Source organism: Spermophilus citellus, assembly GCF_964194105.1.
Source record: "Spermophilus citellus genome assembly, chromosome: 5".
In the NCBI taxonomy this organism is placed as follows: domain Eukaryota; kingdom Metazoa; phylum Chordata; class Mammalia; order Rodentia; family Sciuridae; genus Spermophilus; species Spermophilus citellus.
The window spans coordinates 76,665,363-76,686,423 of NC_138186.1; the positions used below are offsets into that span (position 1 = coordinate 76,665,363).

General features: G+C 34.3%; 1 protein-coding gene across 1 annotated transcript in view; it reads right to left on the reverse strand.

Annotated features, from left to right (window-relative positions):
* EYS (eyes shut homolog) overlaps positions 1–21,061 on the reverse strand; it is a gene marked incomplete at its 5' end in the record, with an annotated part of 1,607,607 nt that overhangs the window by 1,173,552 nt on the left and 412,994 nt on the right. The window contains 1 exon segment of the mRNA XM_081294994.1: positions 5,216–5,337. Within this exon segment, the coding sequence (XP_081151120.1) occupies positions 5,216–5,337 (122 nt within the window).

Consider the following 21,061-nt stretch of genomic DNA (forward strand, 5'->3'; position numbering starts at 1 on the left):
TTTAAAGCTAGGAAATGCCATCTAAATACATTGTCCAGTAAATCTCAGAAGTACACACCAAAATCACAAGGCATAAATTATCCAGGTGTTTGGACCCACATACTAAATAAGAATGCTAAGTTTATGCATGCTCCAATGTTGCAATTTTTCTTTAGGGTAGATTTATTTATATCATTTCCTTCCTTCCTTTATATTTCTCCCTCTCTCTCTCTCCATATCTCTCTGTCTCTCTCTCTCTCTCTCTCTCTCTCTCTCTCTCTCTCTCTCTCTCGATGCTGGCGATTCAACCCAGGCCTTGCACATCTTTGCATAGCCTAAGCATGCACCCTAACTACTGGATTTCATGCCCAGCCTTCTTTAAGTATGTGTATTTTCAAAGACAATGCCCTACTTAAAAACAATTTATTCCATTCTTAAGTTTTATTGAAGAAACTGATACAATTGGTACTGCCCATACTTAAATGCCTGTAATTAGCAATAGCTTGTATATGTGTGTGTATACACATATAAAATGATATGAAAGTAAAATGCAAAGCTATATAGTCCTTAAATCAATAAAATAAAACTATATGTAGTGAACTTGAGTAAATATTACAATATATATTTTTTTGATTTTATGGCTCAAATAAGTTTAGCAGTAAAACAGAGAAAATTCATGTCAAAGTCAGACAATTTCCAAATTCTCTCTGTACCCTTTTAAGTTACTCTTAAAAGAAGTTTAACACAAACATGTTAAACAATGAGTATAGAAAAACTAATTCTATCAGGTTTGACATTTTAGGCAAAATTCCATAAAACCCATGACTTAAATGCAATATTAAGACATAACACAGTCAATACAAAGGTTATATTTATGATCTAAGATATTTAAGGCTGGAAAATTTTGCCACCTTCCTATGTAACAGGGAAATTGTGAATAATCTAATTTACCATTGTCTTTGTTGTTGTTGTTGTTGTTGCAGAAATTATTTCTTTCCTTTTCTCCATCAGGACATTGTTGAAACAATTCTTTGAGTTTTAAGAATTCAGGCATTACCAAGCTCTGACACTAAGTAGGAACCTCTGTGTTAATTTCCATCAAATCAGATTAAGCAAATCTTTACGGAGAGGAAGGGCATGAAAGAAATGAAGATTGAAGAATGTGACAATGAGCAGTGGATTGTGCGCTGATAGGAGATTTGTAATCCTAAAGACAGTGCAGAATCTAGAGGTTACAGAGAGTGCAATTGGACATATTGTAGAGGCATTAGGACCTGCCTACTAACTAGCTAAGCATTATGTGCTTTCGGGGAGAGAAGCAGAAAAGGTCCAGGGCATCAAATATGGCATGCAAGGATTAGAATCATTTAGCAGATTAACCTATCTTTAAAAGGGACAAGAGGTGCACAATAGGCATTTTAATAGCAGCCACTTGATCCAACCCCCGCGTTTATAATCTCAACAGGAGAAAACAGCTAACTCTCAAAGGACTAACATGAACTTTCAACCATGTAGTTGGCAAAGGGAAAAAATAGTTATTTATTTATTACTAGAACACTCAGTTTGTTTTGACTACACAGGAGAAAATGTAAGTCTGTAGTGTATCATATGTCTGAGTGTTCATATAGTTGTATATGAATAAAAACTCTGTTCTTTCCACATATTAGTTCTATTGCACTATTTTTGTTTCTCCTGCTGTTATTAAAATTAATCATTCATTATTCATGTAGGATACAGAGGAAACTGAAAATAAAATGAGAGGGAAAATACTAGACTAATTTGATCATACATATTTAAACAACCACAAAGAAATAGTTACTTTCAAATATGCCTATGACAGTTACAGGAGGGGCTAAGTCTCAGGATACCTGTTTTTAACATTTGTATCTTATTATTTGATAAACATTCAACATTCTTTTCTCAGTCTCATTGTTTATTTAGGTTTATTGAGCCATAAAAAAAAAAGGAAAGAAGAAAATTGGCCCATTGTTACAGAGAACCTCTCACTGTGCTTTGAAAGTCTCCTGATTTTCTGCTTTATATTCTAAATTCAATATCATTGTGCTGCCATATAATCAGAAGATAATGTGGCATGTGTGAAAAGGTTAACTTAAAGCTACACATACACCAAGCTTAAAGAAGCAGCAAGCTTCCTGTGATTGGGAGTGCCTGGGCTGGTCTAGGGTCCTTCCCTGCAACAGGCAGGCTGCTGACTCTTGCCAAATGTGAACAAATGCCTTGTAGATGAAATAAAGCCATCTTTCTGTGTTTAAGGATTATTACAAATTCTTTAGAAAAATCCTATTCTATATCTTTCTAATTTTATCTTCCATCACAAAACATTCAGCATTTCATAGTTTATTTTTTCACCAATGAGTTAGTGAAAACAAGAAAATGTAAAGCTCAAGTTGAACCTTGCTCTATTTCATATATTTATAATGTCTAGTTCAAGCTTTATTTCAAAAGTATGAGTTTTATTTTAGCCCATTCTCTTTGACAGAATGTCTTGGGGATAATTTTTTTTTTTTGTTTCAGTGTATTATTATAGAATATGTTGTTTTTCTAATTATGTACCATTTGTCATAATACCAAAATTCAATATTCACCCAAGTCTCTGAGTAAAAAAGTTAACTGAGCAAACTTGGGTACTCCAACCTTGAATATTATGAAGAAAGGACTGGAACATATGAGCTATTGAATATCATGACTGATAATGATATCTTTGAAACTTGATACCTTCAGTTATGCAAACTAGATCATGCTAATAATGTAATTAATGCTGGAAGTCTTTCTTTCCTCTATATATTTATTTATTTATTTTTGCATGTCTGGGGCTGTAGTGCTGCGGCACTGTAGGTCAATGCTATGTCACCTTGATCACTACAGGAGTGGGAAACCAGTCAGGGAAACTCAATGATGTAGGACCTCCATGCTTTTGTGAGTGACCCACAATAGAAACTCTGAACACCATGCCATACATGAGCTTCCCTGGTTGGCAACACTCCATACATGTTGTTCCGAGTTGTTTCTGATATTTAAACACTGTCCATGTATCTTTAAGAGTTGAATGTGTGGGATGTAGATCTCAGGTTTTTCCTAGACTTGATCTTGTGTGTCATTTCCCTTTTCTGTTTTTAACCTATAAATTTGCATTGTAATAAACACTATAAAAGAGTAAAACAACTGTTCTTAGTCTTTCTTGGGAATTATCAAATGTGAGAGTAGTCTTGGGGCCCCAGATGCAATATCAACAAGCTACAAAATACTTTGAACATCACTTAACTTTTTAAAAAAAATTGTTGTGTTCACAACACTGATCTTGGAAAAGATATCGCAAAGCCAATGACAATTTTTTTCCTTGAAACTGATATATAATGTGTGTGTATTTACATATGCATTAAATACTTTCAATAGTCCCCTTGTGTATAAACAAAGGTTTTAATTAATTAGTCACATAGATAATCTAGGTGAAATTTATAAAGAAACTTGATTTTTTTAACTTTGCTGCTTTCCCTGTTATTCTTGTTTTAACAATTTCTAGAAATAGTAATCAAGAATTTGAGCTGATGCTAAAGGTAGTCTGAATAAGTTCTTATAGGAAATTTGAAAAGTAGATAATGGAAAAAAAATAGTATATTTGCATGTTCTATGGTTTGGTATGATTCATCCTCTAAAGTCAGCCCCTGATTTGTCAAATGACCAAGCTTAGTGTCATACAAAAAAGTTGTGGTCAGGCCTAGAAGTGGAATGCTATGTTTTGGGATATGAAGTTCTTTCTACTAAAAAAACTATTATTTTTGAAGTTGCAGCTGAAGCCATAGGATTAAAAAAATATCAATCATACATGAATGTGCCACATTGTATAATTTGCCCACAACTAAAAGAAAATTAGTCTTTCTAAACAAGAGGCCATAATGATTTCTTATAATTAGTTCCACCTATTGAGATGGCACCTGGGAAGTTCACTTAGGGATTCAACAATGGATCATAGGTCTGGGTTTCTCAATTGTGAGTCTTTGCTGCCTTCAGAGTCATCTACCTGAGGCCTGAAAACAGCAACTAGATTTATACAATCCAGAGGCTACAAGTTCTAGAAAAGGACACACCTACCTCTTACATCCTATGTGCAGGTGAGGTAACCTTTTCTGTGAAAGAACTTCTCTTGTCTCAGAGACCAGTGTAGTATCTCTTGCCCATTCTTAATGTATTCCCTGAGTCTAGGATTAGATTAACATGATTTAGGTAACACATTTGTTATGAATCAAGATGAAGCTACAGGAAATTACACATTCCTGTATAGTGGCTCAGTAACCTATGGATCATCCCTGGTGCTGGTCATGTATATTCAAACATTAACTACAATTATTCTTTTATGTATCTGCCTTCCTTGTTGGAAACAAAAAAAAAATGCTGCAAATTATCCCGTCGTTGTAAAAACAAACAGTGTCAGACCCTTGATGATAGTCAAAATATTTTGATGAAAACATTTGTTTTTGAAAGACTTGCTTTCTAACTTCAACTACTGTAGTCTTTTTGTAAAAATTGGTTCTGTTGCTAAAGAATAAAGTATAAGCCTATACCAGTGTTGTAGCATTAACTTTTGTTGTATGTCATTTATTTTCTGAGGCCTGTGAGTAAGTGAGTCCACCTTGAGTAGATGTGTTTTATGTCAGGCTTTCTGAGAAATGAGGAGCCTGAGGGGATCCCATTGATTTGCCAACTGTGTCACAGTTCATTTAAGGCAGAATGGCACATGCTTGTGACAAAGGCTATGACAAATGGATATGTACAGAAGGGACAACACCAGTACAGATGAATGAAGGAAATGATGGAGTATTCAACACACGATGGAAATCACAGCAAAAGTTAAGATAGTGAATGACAGTGAATGTATGTATGTGAATTTAGTACCTCAAGTTAGGCAAAAAAAAAAAATGACTATGAGACTTAGAGCACTTTTAGAAGAATTTCTGAAAATTTATACAAATGCAGTAATCACTGATAGCTATGAATCTATTTTTCATATAGTATGTATACCAACTGGCATAGAGTAAATATTTTAACACAATGAAGTTAAAAATTATATTGTTTGATTTTCTGTTTCCTAACCTTAAAAAAATATGTGTAGGTGTATTCAAATGTGGCCATACCATAGAGCAAAAGTTTACTGTATTTGTAGGGGTTAAATTATGCTATTCTTCATTAAGATATATTAATAAGACCAATGGATACTAACAAGATGCAGATCTTTGTGGGTGGAATTTTGCTCACAGACATTCAGGATGCAGTCATCAGTATCCCACTCATAGCTTTGTCCAGCATAACTTGAGTTGCATAAGCAGGAAAAGCCACCAACAGCTGAAACAAAGAAGAGAAAACTTTTTTATACTCTTTTAATCATAGTACAGATACAGTAATGTAAATTACTCTTAAAATGTTGTAATCAGCTATGCATTTCACCTTTAAACCAATAAAGTGTGAATTCCTATTTTTAATACTCTATTACACATTTCTATATTTAATATTCTATCACACTGTCTTCTACAGTATCTCCTACACTGCTACCTTGTTCAGTTCTATTGACTTAAAAAACTAATTATTTGAAATAAGAAAGATTACAATGGACATTTGATAACAGTTATATATATATATATATATATATATATATATATATATATATAATTTCCATTTTTCTCACACTCTCAGTCTTTTTGGCAGCACACAAAACATAATTAGTAGCTAATTTCTGCATCAATGAACTTTCCTAGGTTGTTTTAGGTTTAATATACAAGTTAACTTGTTTTTAAAGTTACATGGGTAGAAAATGAATTGCAAAGTAAGTTTCAAATAGTGGTCTGAAAGCTAATATTTATCTACTTAACCCTTAGTTTAAAAAAAGAGCTTTCACATGTAAGTATACTATTTTAAAATAATTAAATTATCATTAACGATGAAAAAAAAAACAGTATCTGAAACGTTTCAGGGAAATGGTGACAGCATGAATTGTCATTGGAGCAAGAATGGACTTATAGTTACTTGTAGAGAGTCCCTGGTTCCTTCATTATCTCCAGGATTCACCATGTATCTACATTCCCACTCTGCCTCTGGTATGTACCTGCTTTTACTCTCATTGAATGCTTAGGTCCTAGGTTGCTGAGGCCCATTGCCAAGTAGGAATGAATGGGCTTGCCTTTGGACCCAGGTCATTTGCAGTGACATTGCATGTATGCTTGAGTAAGGTGACCTTGGTCAAGGACCAGGGCAGATCCAGGTTTAGGGTGTATCCTGCTGGGATTAGGGAGTATCCCGCTCCTTGGGTTTAGGGCCTTTCCAGGTTTAAGGTGTACCCTGCTGGGAATAGGGCGTATCCTGCTGCCTCAGGCATGCCCGCTCCTTGAGTTCCCATTGAGTTCTCCTGGGATTAAAAAAAGTATTTGGGATTCAGAGCCTGGTGGAGTACGTGGATTTCCCCAGAATGTGTGTAGAGTGCTGGTGTGAGTTCGGGAATAAAGAGTTGCTGTTTGAATCTACAAGATGTGAGTGGCTCGTGATTTTGTGCCCAGCCAGACTGCGGCACTAGGTGGCAACAGAATTTTCAATGCAATGTGCAGAATTTAAGCAGCATCTTGATTTCTTTCTTTCTTCTTCTTCTTTTTTTTATTAGGAACATTTTGTACATTCTTTATCTGGTTTCCTCTAATGTTAACATCTTTGATAAACATAGCAGAGTTATCCAAAGAAAGAAATCAACACTGTTACAATACTATTAGCTAATCTTTAACCCTTCTTGAATTTCTCCAGTTTTTCCATTAGTGTCCTTTTTCTGTTTCGGGATCCAAATCAGGATTCCACATAGGGATTTGTTATGTTTCTGGTCTCTGCTAGTGTGAAACAGCATCTGGTCTTTATATTTTTGAAAATATGTAATTCTGAGTTTGTACAAATTCTCTGAACATAATTTTGTTTCCTTCTTAATGTCCTTAAAAACAGCATACTACAGGGACACAGCCACATCAATGTTTATAGCAGCACAATTCACAATTGCTAAACAGTGGAACCAACCTAGATGCCATTCAATAGATGAATCAATAAAAAATTTGTGACATATATACACAATGGAATATTCCTCAGCAATAAAAGAGAATAAAATCATGGAATTTGCAAGTAAATGGATGGAGTTAGAGAAGATAATGCTAAGTGAAGTTAGCCAATCCCCCCAAAAAACAAATGCTGAATGTCTAATAACCCTTTGATATAAGGAAGCTAATTAATAATGGGATAGGGAGAGGGAGCATGGGAGGAATAGATGAACTCTAGATAGGGCAGAGAGGTTGGAGGCAAAGGGAGGGGGTATGGGGTTAGAAATAATGGTGGAATGTGATGGACATTATTAGCATCTTGATTTCTGTAGCTGTGCCTCAGTAAGCATGTACAACTATGGCTTCTAAGAAGAACATGGCAGCCCAGCCAATAACAAGATAAAAGGGAGACACACAGAATTAGTAGCCTTTAGACAAAATTTACTTCTGTTTTACTTATATTTTCATGGAGCATTTATTTTTAATGCAAATGATTAAAAAATAAGTGTAGTTTTAAATAAATCATTGTGATAAAAGTGCCAATTAATGCTTCTTTGTATGTTATATATGGAATTATGTATAATAATAAATTAAATTAAAACTGTGTGCCATATAATATGTCAGTAAGACATTGTGAAATACCATCAGTCATAATGATAATTAAAATATGTTTATAATTAGAATTCAGGTTTGGACACTAATGCATATTAGTAAATAACAAACAAAAAGACTCAAATTAACTTTTATAATAGTTGTTTATAACTAAGTAGATGAGTGATAAATTATTTTTAAAGGAAAGTAACAAAAAAGAGGTAACTTTGAATTATCAAAGAATCTGAAAGACAGAAAATGTTGTTAAAAATAAAGTGTTTTGATTTTATATCCTGCCACTTTGCTGAATTCATTTATTAACTCTAATAGTTTCTTTGTAGACCCTTTTGGGTCTGTTAGGTATAGAATCATATCGTCTGCAAATAGGGATAATTTAAGTTCTTCTTTTCCTATTTTTATGCCTTTAATTTCTTTCGTCTGTCTAATTGCTCTGGCCATTTCTGTATATCAGTGACAAATCCTCTGAAACGGAAATGAGGACAACTACTCCATTCACAATATCCCCCCAAAAAATAAAATACTTGGGAATCAACCTAACAAAAGAGGTTAAAGACCTATACAATGAAAACTATAGAACCCTAAAGAGAGATATAGAAGAAGACCTCAGAAGATGGAAAAATATACCCTGTTCATGGATAGGCAGAACTAACATCATCAAAATGGCGATATTACCAAAAGTTCTCTATAAGTTCAATGCTATCCCAATCAAAATCCCAACAGCATTTCTTGTAGAAATAGATAAAACAATCAGGAAATTCATATGGAATAATAAAAGACCCAGAATAGCAAAAACAATGCTAAGCAGGAAGTGTGAATCAGGCGGTATAGCGATACCAGACTTCAAACTATACTACAGAGCAATAGTAACAAAAACAGCATAGTACTGGTACCAAAACAGGCGAGTGGACCAATGGTACAGAATAGAAGACACAGTAACCAATCCACAAAACTACAACTATCTTATATTTGATAAAGGGGCTAAAAGCATGCAATGGAGGAAGGATAGCATCTTCAACAAATGGTGCTGGGAAAACTGGAAATCCATTTGCATCAAAATGAAATTGAATCCCTTTCTCTCGCCATGCACAAAAGTTAACTCAAAATGGATCAAGGAGCTCGATATTAAATCAGAGACACGGCATCTGATAGAAGAAAAAGTTGGCTATGATCTACATACTGTGGGGTCGGGCTCCAAATTCGTCAATAGGACACCCATAGCGCAAGAGTTAACAACTAGAATCAACAAATGGGACTTACTCAAACTAAAAAGTTTTCTCTCAACAAAAGAAACAATAAGAGAGATAAACAGGGAGCCTACATCCTGGGAACAAATCTTTACTCCACACACTTCAGATAGAGCCCTAATATCCAGAGTATACAAAGAACTCAAAAAATTAGGTAATAAGATAACAAATAACCCAATCAACAAATGGGCCAAGGACCTGAACAGACACTTCTCAGAGGAGGACATACAATCAATTAACAAGTACATGAAAAAATGCTCAACATCGCTAGCAGTCAGAGAAATGCAAATCAAAACCACCCTAAGATACCATCTCACTCCAGTAAGATTGGCAGCCATTAAGAAGTCCAACGACAACAAGTGCTGGCGAGGATGCGGGGAAATGGGTACACTTGTTCATTGTTGGTGGGACTGCAAAATGGTGCAGCCAATTTGGAAAGCAGTATGGAGATTTCTTGGAAAGCTGGGAATGGAACCACCATTTGACCCAGCTATTCCCCTTCTCGGTCTATTCCCTAAAGACCTAACAAGAGCATGCTACAGGGACACTGCTACATCGATGTTCATAGCAGCACAATTCACGATAGCAAGATTGTGGAACCAACCTAGAAGCCCTTCAATAGATGAATGTATTAAAAAATGTGGCATTTATACACAATGGAGTATTACTCTGCAATAAGAAATGACAAAATCATAGAATTTGGAGGGAAATGGATGGCATTAGAGCAGATTATGCTAAGCGAAGCTAGCCAATCCTTAAAAAACAAATGCCAAATGTCTTCTTTGATATAAGGGGAGTAACCAAGGACAGGGTAGAGAGGAAGAGCTTGAGAAGAAGATTAACATTAAACAGGGATGATAGGCGGGAGGGAAAGGGAGAGAGAAGGGAAATTGCATGGAATTGGAAGGTGAGCCTCAGGGTTATACACAATTACATATAAGAGGAAAGGAGGGGTAGGAGAAAAATTATATAAGTGGAAGAAACGATTTATAGTAGAGGGGGTGGAGAGAGAGAAGGGAAGGGGAGGGGAGGGGAGGGGAGGGGGGATAGTGGAGAATGGGATAGACAGCAGAATACATCAGTCACTAGAAAGGCAATTTGTAAATCAATAATGTAACTGATGTGACACAGCAATCTGTATACGGGGTAAAAATGGGAGTTCATAACCCACTTGAATCAATCTGTGAAATATGGTATATTAAGAACTATGTAATGTTTTGAACAACCAACAATAAAATAAAAGAAAAGAAAAAGAAAAAAAAAGTGTTTTTATTTTACATAAAAATGTTGATCATTTTTGGCTAAAAAGATAACAAATGAACAATGTACCAGAAGAAAACCTGGGTTATTAAATTGGATCCACAGAAAAAAATGGACATCAAAAAAATAATTGTTTAAGTACTTAAAGTAAAGAAATAAAAGGGTATTTTTCCCTACACAATTTATGAATTATATGACTTTATGACAATTAATAACCATTTTATTGAGATATTTTAAGCATATTATCTCACTCTAATTGTTCTTGATTTATACTAGAAAATCTAGTCATGGATGATTTATATTAGTTTTGTTTATAAATATTATGTAAATGACCTTCTATTGAAATGAGTTTTTATATTATTTTCACTATTTACACATTGACTAAAGGATTATGTAAAAACATATTCAAAGGAGGTAAGATAAGGCAAAAGAAGGTGGACTCTTAGTTCACCTGTTTTCCTTATCATACTTCTTAGTTACATCCCCCTGCAATGTCATTTTATGTCGTTTTTCCTGATTCTCAACAAAAAATGAAACAGGTCATCCCACTAAAAATCAGTGTTTACATATTCTGTCTCTTGTTTTTCCTCTTTTTTCTCTATATGCTTACATATTCTTCTTTTCTTCCTTATTCTTTCCCTCTATGAATTTATATTATTTCATCAGGAAGAAGTTTGTGGTTATGTGTGTGTGTGTGTGCGCGCGCACACGTGTGTGTGTGTGTGTGTGTGTGTGTGCATGAGAGAGATGAGCTAAAATAATAATTTTAAATATCATTTAAAATAACACTTTCTCATGACTATAAATAACTACCTTTAATAATCTACAGTTTAAAATAAATTGCAAAAATAGTTAATTAAGATAACCAGAACATAAGAGCTGCATCCTTCATTTTCTACAATCGCAATGAACAAGAATGTAAACAAATTTGTCAGAAGAGCGGTACCTAGTACTGCTGGCATTGGCTTTGATGTTCAAGAGAGGCTATGTTCATATATATGGACCTTCCTATTGTTATGTCATGTTCTAAATTAGACTGCTCTGCAAATATTACAACAGTGGCTGAGTGAACTCACTGTCACAGCAGTATCTGTACAGGTAAGTGCTGGAACTGCATTCATTGACATTGATCTCACAGGGTGAAACTGCAAAGCTTTTCTCACATTGGCATTGGAACCTAAGGGGAAATATTTCCAGATCTCTTTTCTTGCTAAATGCAGCTCCATTCTCACAAGGGTTGCTAGCCTCACAAGGCCCAAATTCACAGTGCAAACCTGGAAAGGAAAGAGTCCAAGTGTCAGTGTTTATTTGATGAACCAATTACTGCAAATGCTGTCATCTGCCTGGCAGATTTCTGCATAAATGCATTCAATTTACTCACTGTACAGTGACTTATTTCTCCTCCACATTGTGATTGTGATTCTCTCCCTCTCTCTGTCTCTCCCTCCCCATTACAATTTAAGTAATGTTATTTATGATTTCTATGCTTCATCTAACAAAGTACCAGCAGGAAGCAATGTTAAGTGACAGTACTTTTTAAAATACCATTTTTAAAAATAACTGTTTTTTTTTTATTCCCCAACTCTTGTTCAACAGTGTTCTCTGAAGATGCTGCAATTAGGAAAGTACATTATTAATGATTTCATGCTCCTGTGTTTTCTTCCTGGTACCCCAGAGATAGTTATCACTATAAGCTTTGCTTAATGGATTTGTTGCTATTCTCAAAACAAATAAACACCAAATAAGAGTACTGGAATAAGCTTTTGAGCTTAATAGAAACACCTCATTCCTGAAATTAAGATTTATGTTTTATCAGAAAAGTAACTAGATAAAGTGATTGCCATTGTCTGGAATGTGCACAAATATTTAGAGATAAGAAACAGGATGGCTGACCCAAGAGAATCCCTATCAAACATATGTAAAGCATGAACAGAACCAACTAGTCCATTAACGCAAAATGATTATTAAATGTCTGTTTTCAAGGTATGTTAAAAATATTGAGAAGATCAGCTACTGGGGATATATCCCAGTAATAGCTTTCATTCATTAAAATGTAAATCAAATATATATAAACAGACATCTAAAAGTTACTGGCTATATACTTTGAGAAAACAATGTCTTTTGCGAGGAAGGATGGCCAGCGACTCTTTGTAGGGTTCTTTCTTCCCAGGGGAATCCAAGCCACCTTAAAACTTACAATCTCAGATAATTAATAAGTAATAAAACACAGATACTCAGAAATATATTTACATAATGCAAACCCCCTAATAGATCTAGTCCACATGGATTCTGGAATGGGAAATTGGCTCCAGTGGTTTATTTAAGGGGGTACATCAAAGGCAGGGATAAGGTTTCAAGGGCAGAGTCTGGCTTCCTGATGTCTTGCAGTCAGCAGGTTGATGGACATCTTGGTAGGTCACACCCATCTCAGGTGCTGTGTAGGCCACTGCAGAACAGGAAAGAGATTCACAATTTCCCTGGGCAATTGACCAGAGGAAATGTCCACTGGTTATTCCCAGATACCGGATGTCTCTATCCACTAGGCTTCCATGAGCAATGACATACATGCAACCCATGAATGGCTAGTGACAAAAGCCCAGTTAAAATTAAATCTTTAAACTTCTTGGGTTTTCTAAGTAATTTGCCAACTACAGGGATGAGGGGATAATATACAGTATCAGAGTAAGAGATTTAAGATCTCAAAGTTTATAAAAACAATGGTAGTTTGAGAAATTTAAAAACTTAAGGATCCTTATAATTTTCCCAACTGTGACCAAAAGAAAAAAAGATATAAAAGACCACCTAAAGGTTGCTGAAGACATCAACAGTGTGTAAAGGAATCTACAGGATATAGTGTCCATAAAAAAGAATGAAAAACTGTACCAAATATAATAGACCCTCAGATCTTTGACTTCCAAATGTGACAAGCAAAAAAATGGGGGGAGGGAACCACAAAAGTTCTTTCAAGTATCCATTTTTAGAAATAAAGGTTTTCTTCAGTAAATAAATAAATTAATAAGAGCTACTTTTGCAACAGCTATGGTAAGTTTGTGTTAACAATTCAAATGGGCACAAGACCTCTTCTTTGTAATTAATGTATGAGATTGAACATGGCATATTAAAGTTATTTGGATATTATTTCATCATAATAAGAGTATTTTTCTTTGAAAAATTAGGGAAATTACGTTGTACAAACATCAGCCACAAGTGCATAAAGAAATAAATTGTCTTTACAAAAATTTGTCAAACATACCTTTTTGTTCTAATTATCTACATTTAGTATTTATTTTTGAGGCTAGTTTTTGGATTTTATTTTTGCTAGTGGAAAGTTAATTTAACTGTCACTTCATAAATGATTTTATGCATAATATATTGTATAGCTGAATAATAATTTTTACTCATATTTTAAAAACGTCTATATGATATTTTATTTTGCAGAATACACATGAATTCAATCTACCTTCATACCCTCATGATTTGTATATTCACTATACAAATATGTTGAGAGTTTCTACTATGTGGCAAGGACTATGGTAAGATGGTAGGGTCATAAATAGTGAGGAGATCAAATCAATGAGGTATAGAAAGGGGTAAATGTGTTTAATTTCTCAGCTAAATAGTTACTGTGGTGAGAGGAATTCCAATATGGCTAGCAAAATCCCCACCATTAGTTTACATGCCTTATGTAATTCTCTTTATTTAAATGTGGGTGGGATGTGTGAATAAGATAGAATTTATGCCATGGTTATGTTCCATTGTATTGCAGAAAAGATTTAGATATATAATTCAAGTCCCTAATCCAAATAGAGATACTCAAATGAAAGATCAGCATGGGATCATTTTACCAAATCAGGTGAAACACTAAGTCACAGGTAATCTCTTGCTGTCCATGAAGAATCAAAATGAAAGCTGTATAGAGTACCATATGTCAGGGTATGGCATGTAGATCCTAGTTGCTGTAAAGACTCCAGGAGACCCCCATTTTGGAAGCAAGACCAGATTCTTAAAAGTACATGGAACTAACTACCAACAGTCAGGAAGAGGAACTCTTGTCTTAGCTCACAACCATGAATAGACAGCACAGAAAAGCCATGCATAGACTTCTAACTTTCAGAAATTATAAAACAATAAATATGAGTTGTTTCAAGTCTCTAAGCTCATAACTTTCTGTACAGCAGAGAAAATGAATACAGTCAAATATAAGGATGACTAAGACATCTTAAGTAGCACTTGAAAAACTTCCTGAATAGATACATTTAAAATGAAGCCTAAAGAATTACCATATATCGTCAAGGTTAAGCATAAGGGATGCCTAAAGGAAATGGAGGGATGTCTATACAGAGAACATTCAGAAATAAAGAACAAATCAATATGAATGGAACCCGGGACTTAGGAAGGAGGAAAACACATTACTACATTTCATTGACTCTAACATGCCACTGGCTTTAAAGAAGCTTTACTTTCTGTATAATATGGGCAAATCACCTTGTCCCTCTCCAGGCCAAGAGTATCCAGGCCCTAATTCTGGAGACCTATGACTACTACTTTATTTGGCATATAAAAATTCATAGATGTGATTAAGTTAAGAATCTTGATATGGTGGTATTATCCTGGTTTATTTGAGTGGAACTGAAATGTAATCATAAGGGCATTTCAAGGTCCTTTAATAAAAGAGAGACAAGAATTTAAAAAGAGGATGGAGATAGTATGATGACAGCCAACAGTCTGGATAGATAGAAGGAAGGAGTATGAATTAAGGAATACAGGCAGCCTCTAGAAGCTGGTAGAGGCAAGATGATAGACATCTTCAGAAGGAATGCAGTACTGCAGCAACTTAGTTTAGACTTCTAGCCTCCAAGGTTATAAAGTAATAGATCTGTGTAGTTGACTTTCTGTGAATTAGTTACAGCAATCATAGGAAATGAATGGAATAAACAGAAATTAGTAGTTAAATTTTGACAAAGTGAAAAATACATCATTGTTGTGAAAATGCATCCTGATCTAGAAGACGTCAATATTAATTAACATTATGATATGTTCATCATTATGCTAACATGTGATAAAAAGGAGGGTGTATTAAATTAAACTTCCTAATTTGAAATAATGTCTCAGTAGGTTGGGCAAGACCATAACAGGCTTTGTGATCTACAGAAACTGTGGACTTTGAAGCACCATTGAAAGCTTTCCAAAAATCATGTAAGTTTAGTTGTCCTCCTTATACTGAGAATCACATTGTATTTCCAAGTTGTATTTAAACAATACATAACGTTTCCTTCTTTCCCTGAGGCTTTATTTTGCTGAAAACTATATTCTCTTAAAATTGAGAAAGTAAGATAATATACATTTTATTTGCATATATATGGGGTAAGAAACATTAAAAGCCTATTTTCATTAATTTCTTTTTTACAACAAAGTCATCAATTCAAAACACAAAGGATAAGGTTCCTACTGAAATTGTACTGATACTAGAAGTGTTCATTTAACTGAACTATTTTTTCTCTAATTGAAATCTGCATCGATCAAATTAGCATGCTATTTTAAAGTGTATGAATCATTTTACTATTTAGTTCCTTATGATAATGTTAAAATTCTTAAGGAAAAAGAATTTAAAACTTCAAAATGGATGTATACCTTATAAAAACTGAAAAAGCTAAACATGAGAACATATTAGTCTAGTATTTTGAAATTTTTCTTTATAATTATATAAATCTAGAAAAAATGCTGCTAAAATTTTAAAGACATAGAGAATTTGGATATTTCAAAAACAGGGCAATTTTTAAAATAAGTCAATAATAGACTTGAGGTTACATTTGGGTCTGGGAGATGTTCTATAAAAGGTGTATATGACAGAAATAAAGGCATGATGGCACTCACCATAAAGATAAGGGACATTGAAATGCATTCCACAACTTCTATAATCTACAAAAAAGGAAAAATGTGAAAGATTGGACTAGACAGGGAGTGTCTGCCTCTACAGTGTGATCCAGGGATCTACACCAAGTAAACAGAGTCATTCCTCATGGAGCATACCTCAAAATATTAAATATATGTTCTAAATCTCCTCACATCCTCATAAAATCCATTGTGAATCTCTTACACTTTTTTGTTGGTGTATTTTACCACAGGGAGGAATCAGCTGATTCTGCATATCTTTAATGGACATTAAGTGGTAATTCATTGCCGCAGTCCGGCTGCAGCAAAATAACCAGGGAGTGACGAACAACTTGTGTACATTGATACAGCAGGAGTGGGAGCCGTTTATTGTAGGACAGGAGGGGTATGTATACATTACATACAGCTTATCTTAATTAACATAAACTAGATACAGCAGTCAACCAATAAGGAATCTCCACACTTAATGGCTCCCTGGCATTACTTCACAAACCCTCCCTCTGGCAAAATACCAGGAGCCATCTTGACTTGTTTACAGACCCTAACAATTCATTTTAGTGGACAATTTGTGCATTGTAATAGACCAGCTATGGCTATTATCATCTATTATGCAGATATTTGACAGAGATCAATGAAGCCTGAGCAATGATTTTTACCAAGAGGTGCTACTTTTCTATCTGCTGCTCCCTCCATTTAAGTAGTATGGATTTGATTTCTTCTCAAAGTTAGAATGGTCAGTAAGACAGAAAGAATGCAAATAATAGTATTTCCATTTGTAATCTTTAGAAATGATTTATTAACTATAAAATCTTATAGATGTATAAACTTTGTTCATAAATTTATAAGATTTAGTTTTTATTTATTTGACATTGAGAAAATCAATTGTCTTTCCATGAATTCTAGCATGCAAAGTCAACTATTTTCATTTCCACTTTATAATTTTCTTTCCTTCAGAGAATTTTAATTTTCTTCAGAAAATGTATACCTTCAAATAAGAATAAATAAAATATTAAAATCCATGACAAGATATTCTTCCTATATCTGATTTATTATCACATATAATATTTTGTGAATAGCTCTAGTAAGACAATGAAGGAGATCATCCAGATTGTCTGGCAGTTTGACTAGATTTCTAATCTGATCCTTGGGTTCTCCTGCTGAACTTAAATAATTTATGGAGCTTCAATATCAAACCATGCCTTTCCATGTCCATGAAAAGCATGATATAAATAATATCACTCAAAATTCATGCATGAACATAGTCGAAAATCAAGAATGTTATTTAAGCTACAAAATGGCTTTTGCCCCTTTTCTACCTTTACTGCTGCTGCTCTACCAATAACAGATGCAAGTTGATCTGTTTCTCCCATCTTCTAGACAGCAATGTAGAATAAAAGGCCAAACATCCTGTAACTATTCCCAAAAGTCACTAAACACAAGCCTGAATCCACCAAGCCTCTGTCAAAAAACTCATCAAAATACCCTCCAGGTTCTCCTTGGTATGTCATTTTCTCTTTGCGTGAAATCAATAAACTCAAAAGTTTTTCAACTACGGATGAGTTTCTTCTGGTCTTTGACTGAGTGACATCAGTACAATATATTTCTACTTTAAATTAGAAATCAGAAATCACTTATATTCCCTTTCCAAGGCTGGAAAAATTTGCTATTCTCCTAGAAATGTATGATACACTTATGTATTAGTTTGATAGGGCATTATGACTACAAGCTGGTTGACTTAACCAACAAGAATTTATTTCTTCACAATTCTGGAGGCTATCATTCTGAGAAAAAGGTCTTAACAGGTTTGGTTCTTTTTGAAGTCTGAAAGGGAAAAATCTGTTCATACTTCTACCTTGGCATCCAACATCTTGCCAGCAATCTTTCACATTCTATGTGTATTAGTCATGGTTCTCTAGATAAGAGAACCAACAGACAACCAGAATAATATACACATTTGTATGTATATGTATTTGCATCTATATTATATGTATATGTGTATATATTATACATGTATATAATATATATCTCTATCTATCTATCTATCTATCTATCTATCTATCTATATATATATATATATATATATATAGAGAGAGAGAGAGAGAGAGAGAACAAGATATATATATGTGTGTATGTGTGTGTGTGTCAGGGGGTTGTAAATATCTCCAGTTGCCTGTACATTGAACATTTGGAGGAACTAGTAGCTGCTCAAATGTATGAAGCTGGAGCCTCAGAACAAGAGCAAGAAATGATGAAGCCTCTGTTCAAGACCAAAGTCCCAGAAACTCCTGGAGAATTGATGGTGAGGGTCCACATTGACAGAGCTGAAGTCAACATCTACAGGTGATGGAAGCAGCAAAAACACACCCACTCAAGAAGAAAGGAGCTTGCATTCCCTCTATTTCCTTCCTTCTTCTGCCTTTTATTCCATTCGGGCCCCAAACCTATTAAACAGGGCAGCCCACATTCATGAAAGTTCTGCCCCTTAGTTTACTTTTCCACATGCTGAGCATCTCTAGAAACACCCTCATGAACAGAAAGCTCATAATCTTAGTTATTTCTGAGTCATCTCTCAATCCAATGAAGTTGACCATCCAAATTAACCATTATACCTTGGTTTGTAGAAGTTAAGTCCCTACCTCCATCTTCACATGGAGGTCTCTTTTAATGCATTTTTGTGTCTAAATTTTTGCATTTGATAAAGACACCAGTCATAATGGATTAGGGGCCCTCCTGCTCCAGTACAACTAAATTTTAGTTCAACTAATTACATCTTAAATGATCCCTTTTCTAAAAAAGTTCACGTTGTAAAATATTGGTGGGTTAATATCATCAAGTGATTCTGGATGATGAAACAAAAGGTTTTGTTTAACCTTTTGCATTTTCTGGGTTATTATCAACATGTGATTTTGGAAACAAAACAAAAAATTTTGATTCACCTTTGTGTATTTACTGGCTGTTTATTTGGTATTTCTGAAATTTTTTCTAAAAAAAATAAATAAAACTGATTTTTTTGCAACATAAACTTATATTATTAAAAAACACAGATGCCAAAATAAAATTTAACTTTCTGAGTTATATGATTTTAAATTCTGAAAATAAAAATAAACCTTATGAGATTAGTTTGCAGTATACAAAATTTCCAAATAAAATAAAGTGGCATATAGGCAAAATAACATGTGTCCAACAACTGGAGAGCCTTTTTTGTTTAACCTAATTATTTCTGCATTAAGTTTGTATTTTGAAACACCATAATTTTACATTCAGATAAACCCATTGACAATGATGTGAAAATAACAGGAAAAAATTTAATACTTCATATATACATGTTTATGCATCTAGGTAAAACATAGAAGCACAGACTAAATTCTCTTACCCTCTTGTTTGTATTACCTACCTCTTTCAAATTAATCATCATATCTCAAACCACCTTCACTATTTAAAGGGACATGTTTATGGTTCAGATATGTGGTGTCCTGCAAAGGCTCATGTGTGAGATAATGCAAGAAAGTTTAGAGGTGAAATTATCAGGTTGTGAGATCCTTAACCTAATCAGTGTGTTAATCCACTGATAGGGAGGATAATATAATAAAAACATAAAGACATTGAGGGAAAAACTAGCAAAATGAGAGGAATTAATTCTACATTATCAATAATTATGTTAAGTGAAAAGGAGAGAGTCACAAAAAATCTCATATGATTCCATTATAATAAATATTTGGGCAAATGTATAAAGGAATGAAGTGGATTAGTGGCTGGCTAGAGTTAGGAAGAGGAAGGAAGAGACAGAGGCAGTTCTCAAAAGTTTTCTTTTGTGATGGTGGTGCTTAGATTATGGTGATGGTGTGCCAAAATACACTGCATAGTTCAATTTAAACAAGTAAATTTTAGGCATATGAGTTATAATTAATAAAGCTATTAAAATATTACAGGAAATATTTTTAATAATATTAACTAATATTCTCTTTAGTGTTTGTTGGTCTCACTGTACCCATTACTTGACTGAGGGAAAGGTTAGATATCAAATACAACAAAGAACTCAATTGGATTACTGAATGATTTTTTTCTATGTTCTATTGGAGAATATACAATAGTCTAAAAATAAAGATATTTTGAATTCGAAAAGCAAGGCTTTTGAGGAAAAATTATTTAAACTTTTCTTGTTCTGGCGGATACTTTAGTCTTATGACTGTTAGTGCAATGATGGTAGCAGATGGTTTGTCACTAAAGTAGTTTTTCATCTAAAGGATAAAGGGAGAGAAATAAGAGGGGGGGAAAACCACAGTCTTCACAATTTACAGGGAAGAGGAGTATTAGATAACAAAAAAATCAGCCTGGCTTTCCCAGAGCCAGCTTCCAGTTTTGGGAAGCCAGTTGAGACATCATGGGTAGACATAGGAACTCCCCAGATAAATTTCCAAGGACAGAGGAGACTCAGGTTTGCTAGTACAGATTCGTAAAAACAGCATTTCAATATGTGTTTGCACCTGTAGCACAAGAAACCAATAAGGTATCAATGGCAGTCAGGCAGTACAAACTCAGAGAAGCTGATGTAACTTGCTTGCACACCATCATTACTGCCACCAGTTTCTCATTGGCAGAAAGATAAGATCATTCCTAAGTTTTTAGAGTTGCTCCAATGACAAGTTTTCCAGGGAGGTGTTTCTCAGGGATAGGTAGAAACATTCTCTCTCAGTTATGAAGAATTGAAGTCATAATTTCGATGACCCAGGGAGTTGTAAGATAGATTTAGCATTATTGAAAGCTAAGGAAAAGATGGTGAGCTAAGGTAAAGGGGGTAAGGTGAGACTGATACAGAGAGAAAATCATGTAACCATTATTCTTATCTTACAGAAGAGAATAGACCACCATTTTCATCAATATTTGTCTCACAGTGTAGGATACTATTATGGACAAAGAAAGCAAATAGATCAATGAAGAATTGTAACAGAAGCTGGAGAAAACTCACCACTGCTATGGTATCTTGCACAATATTGG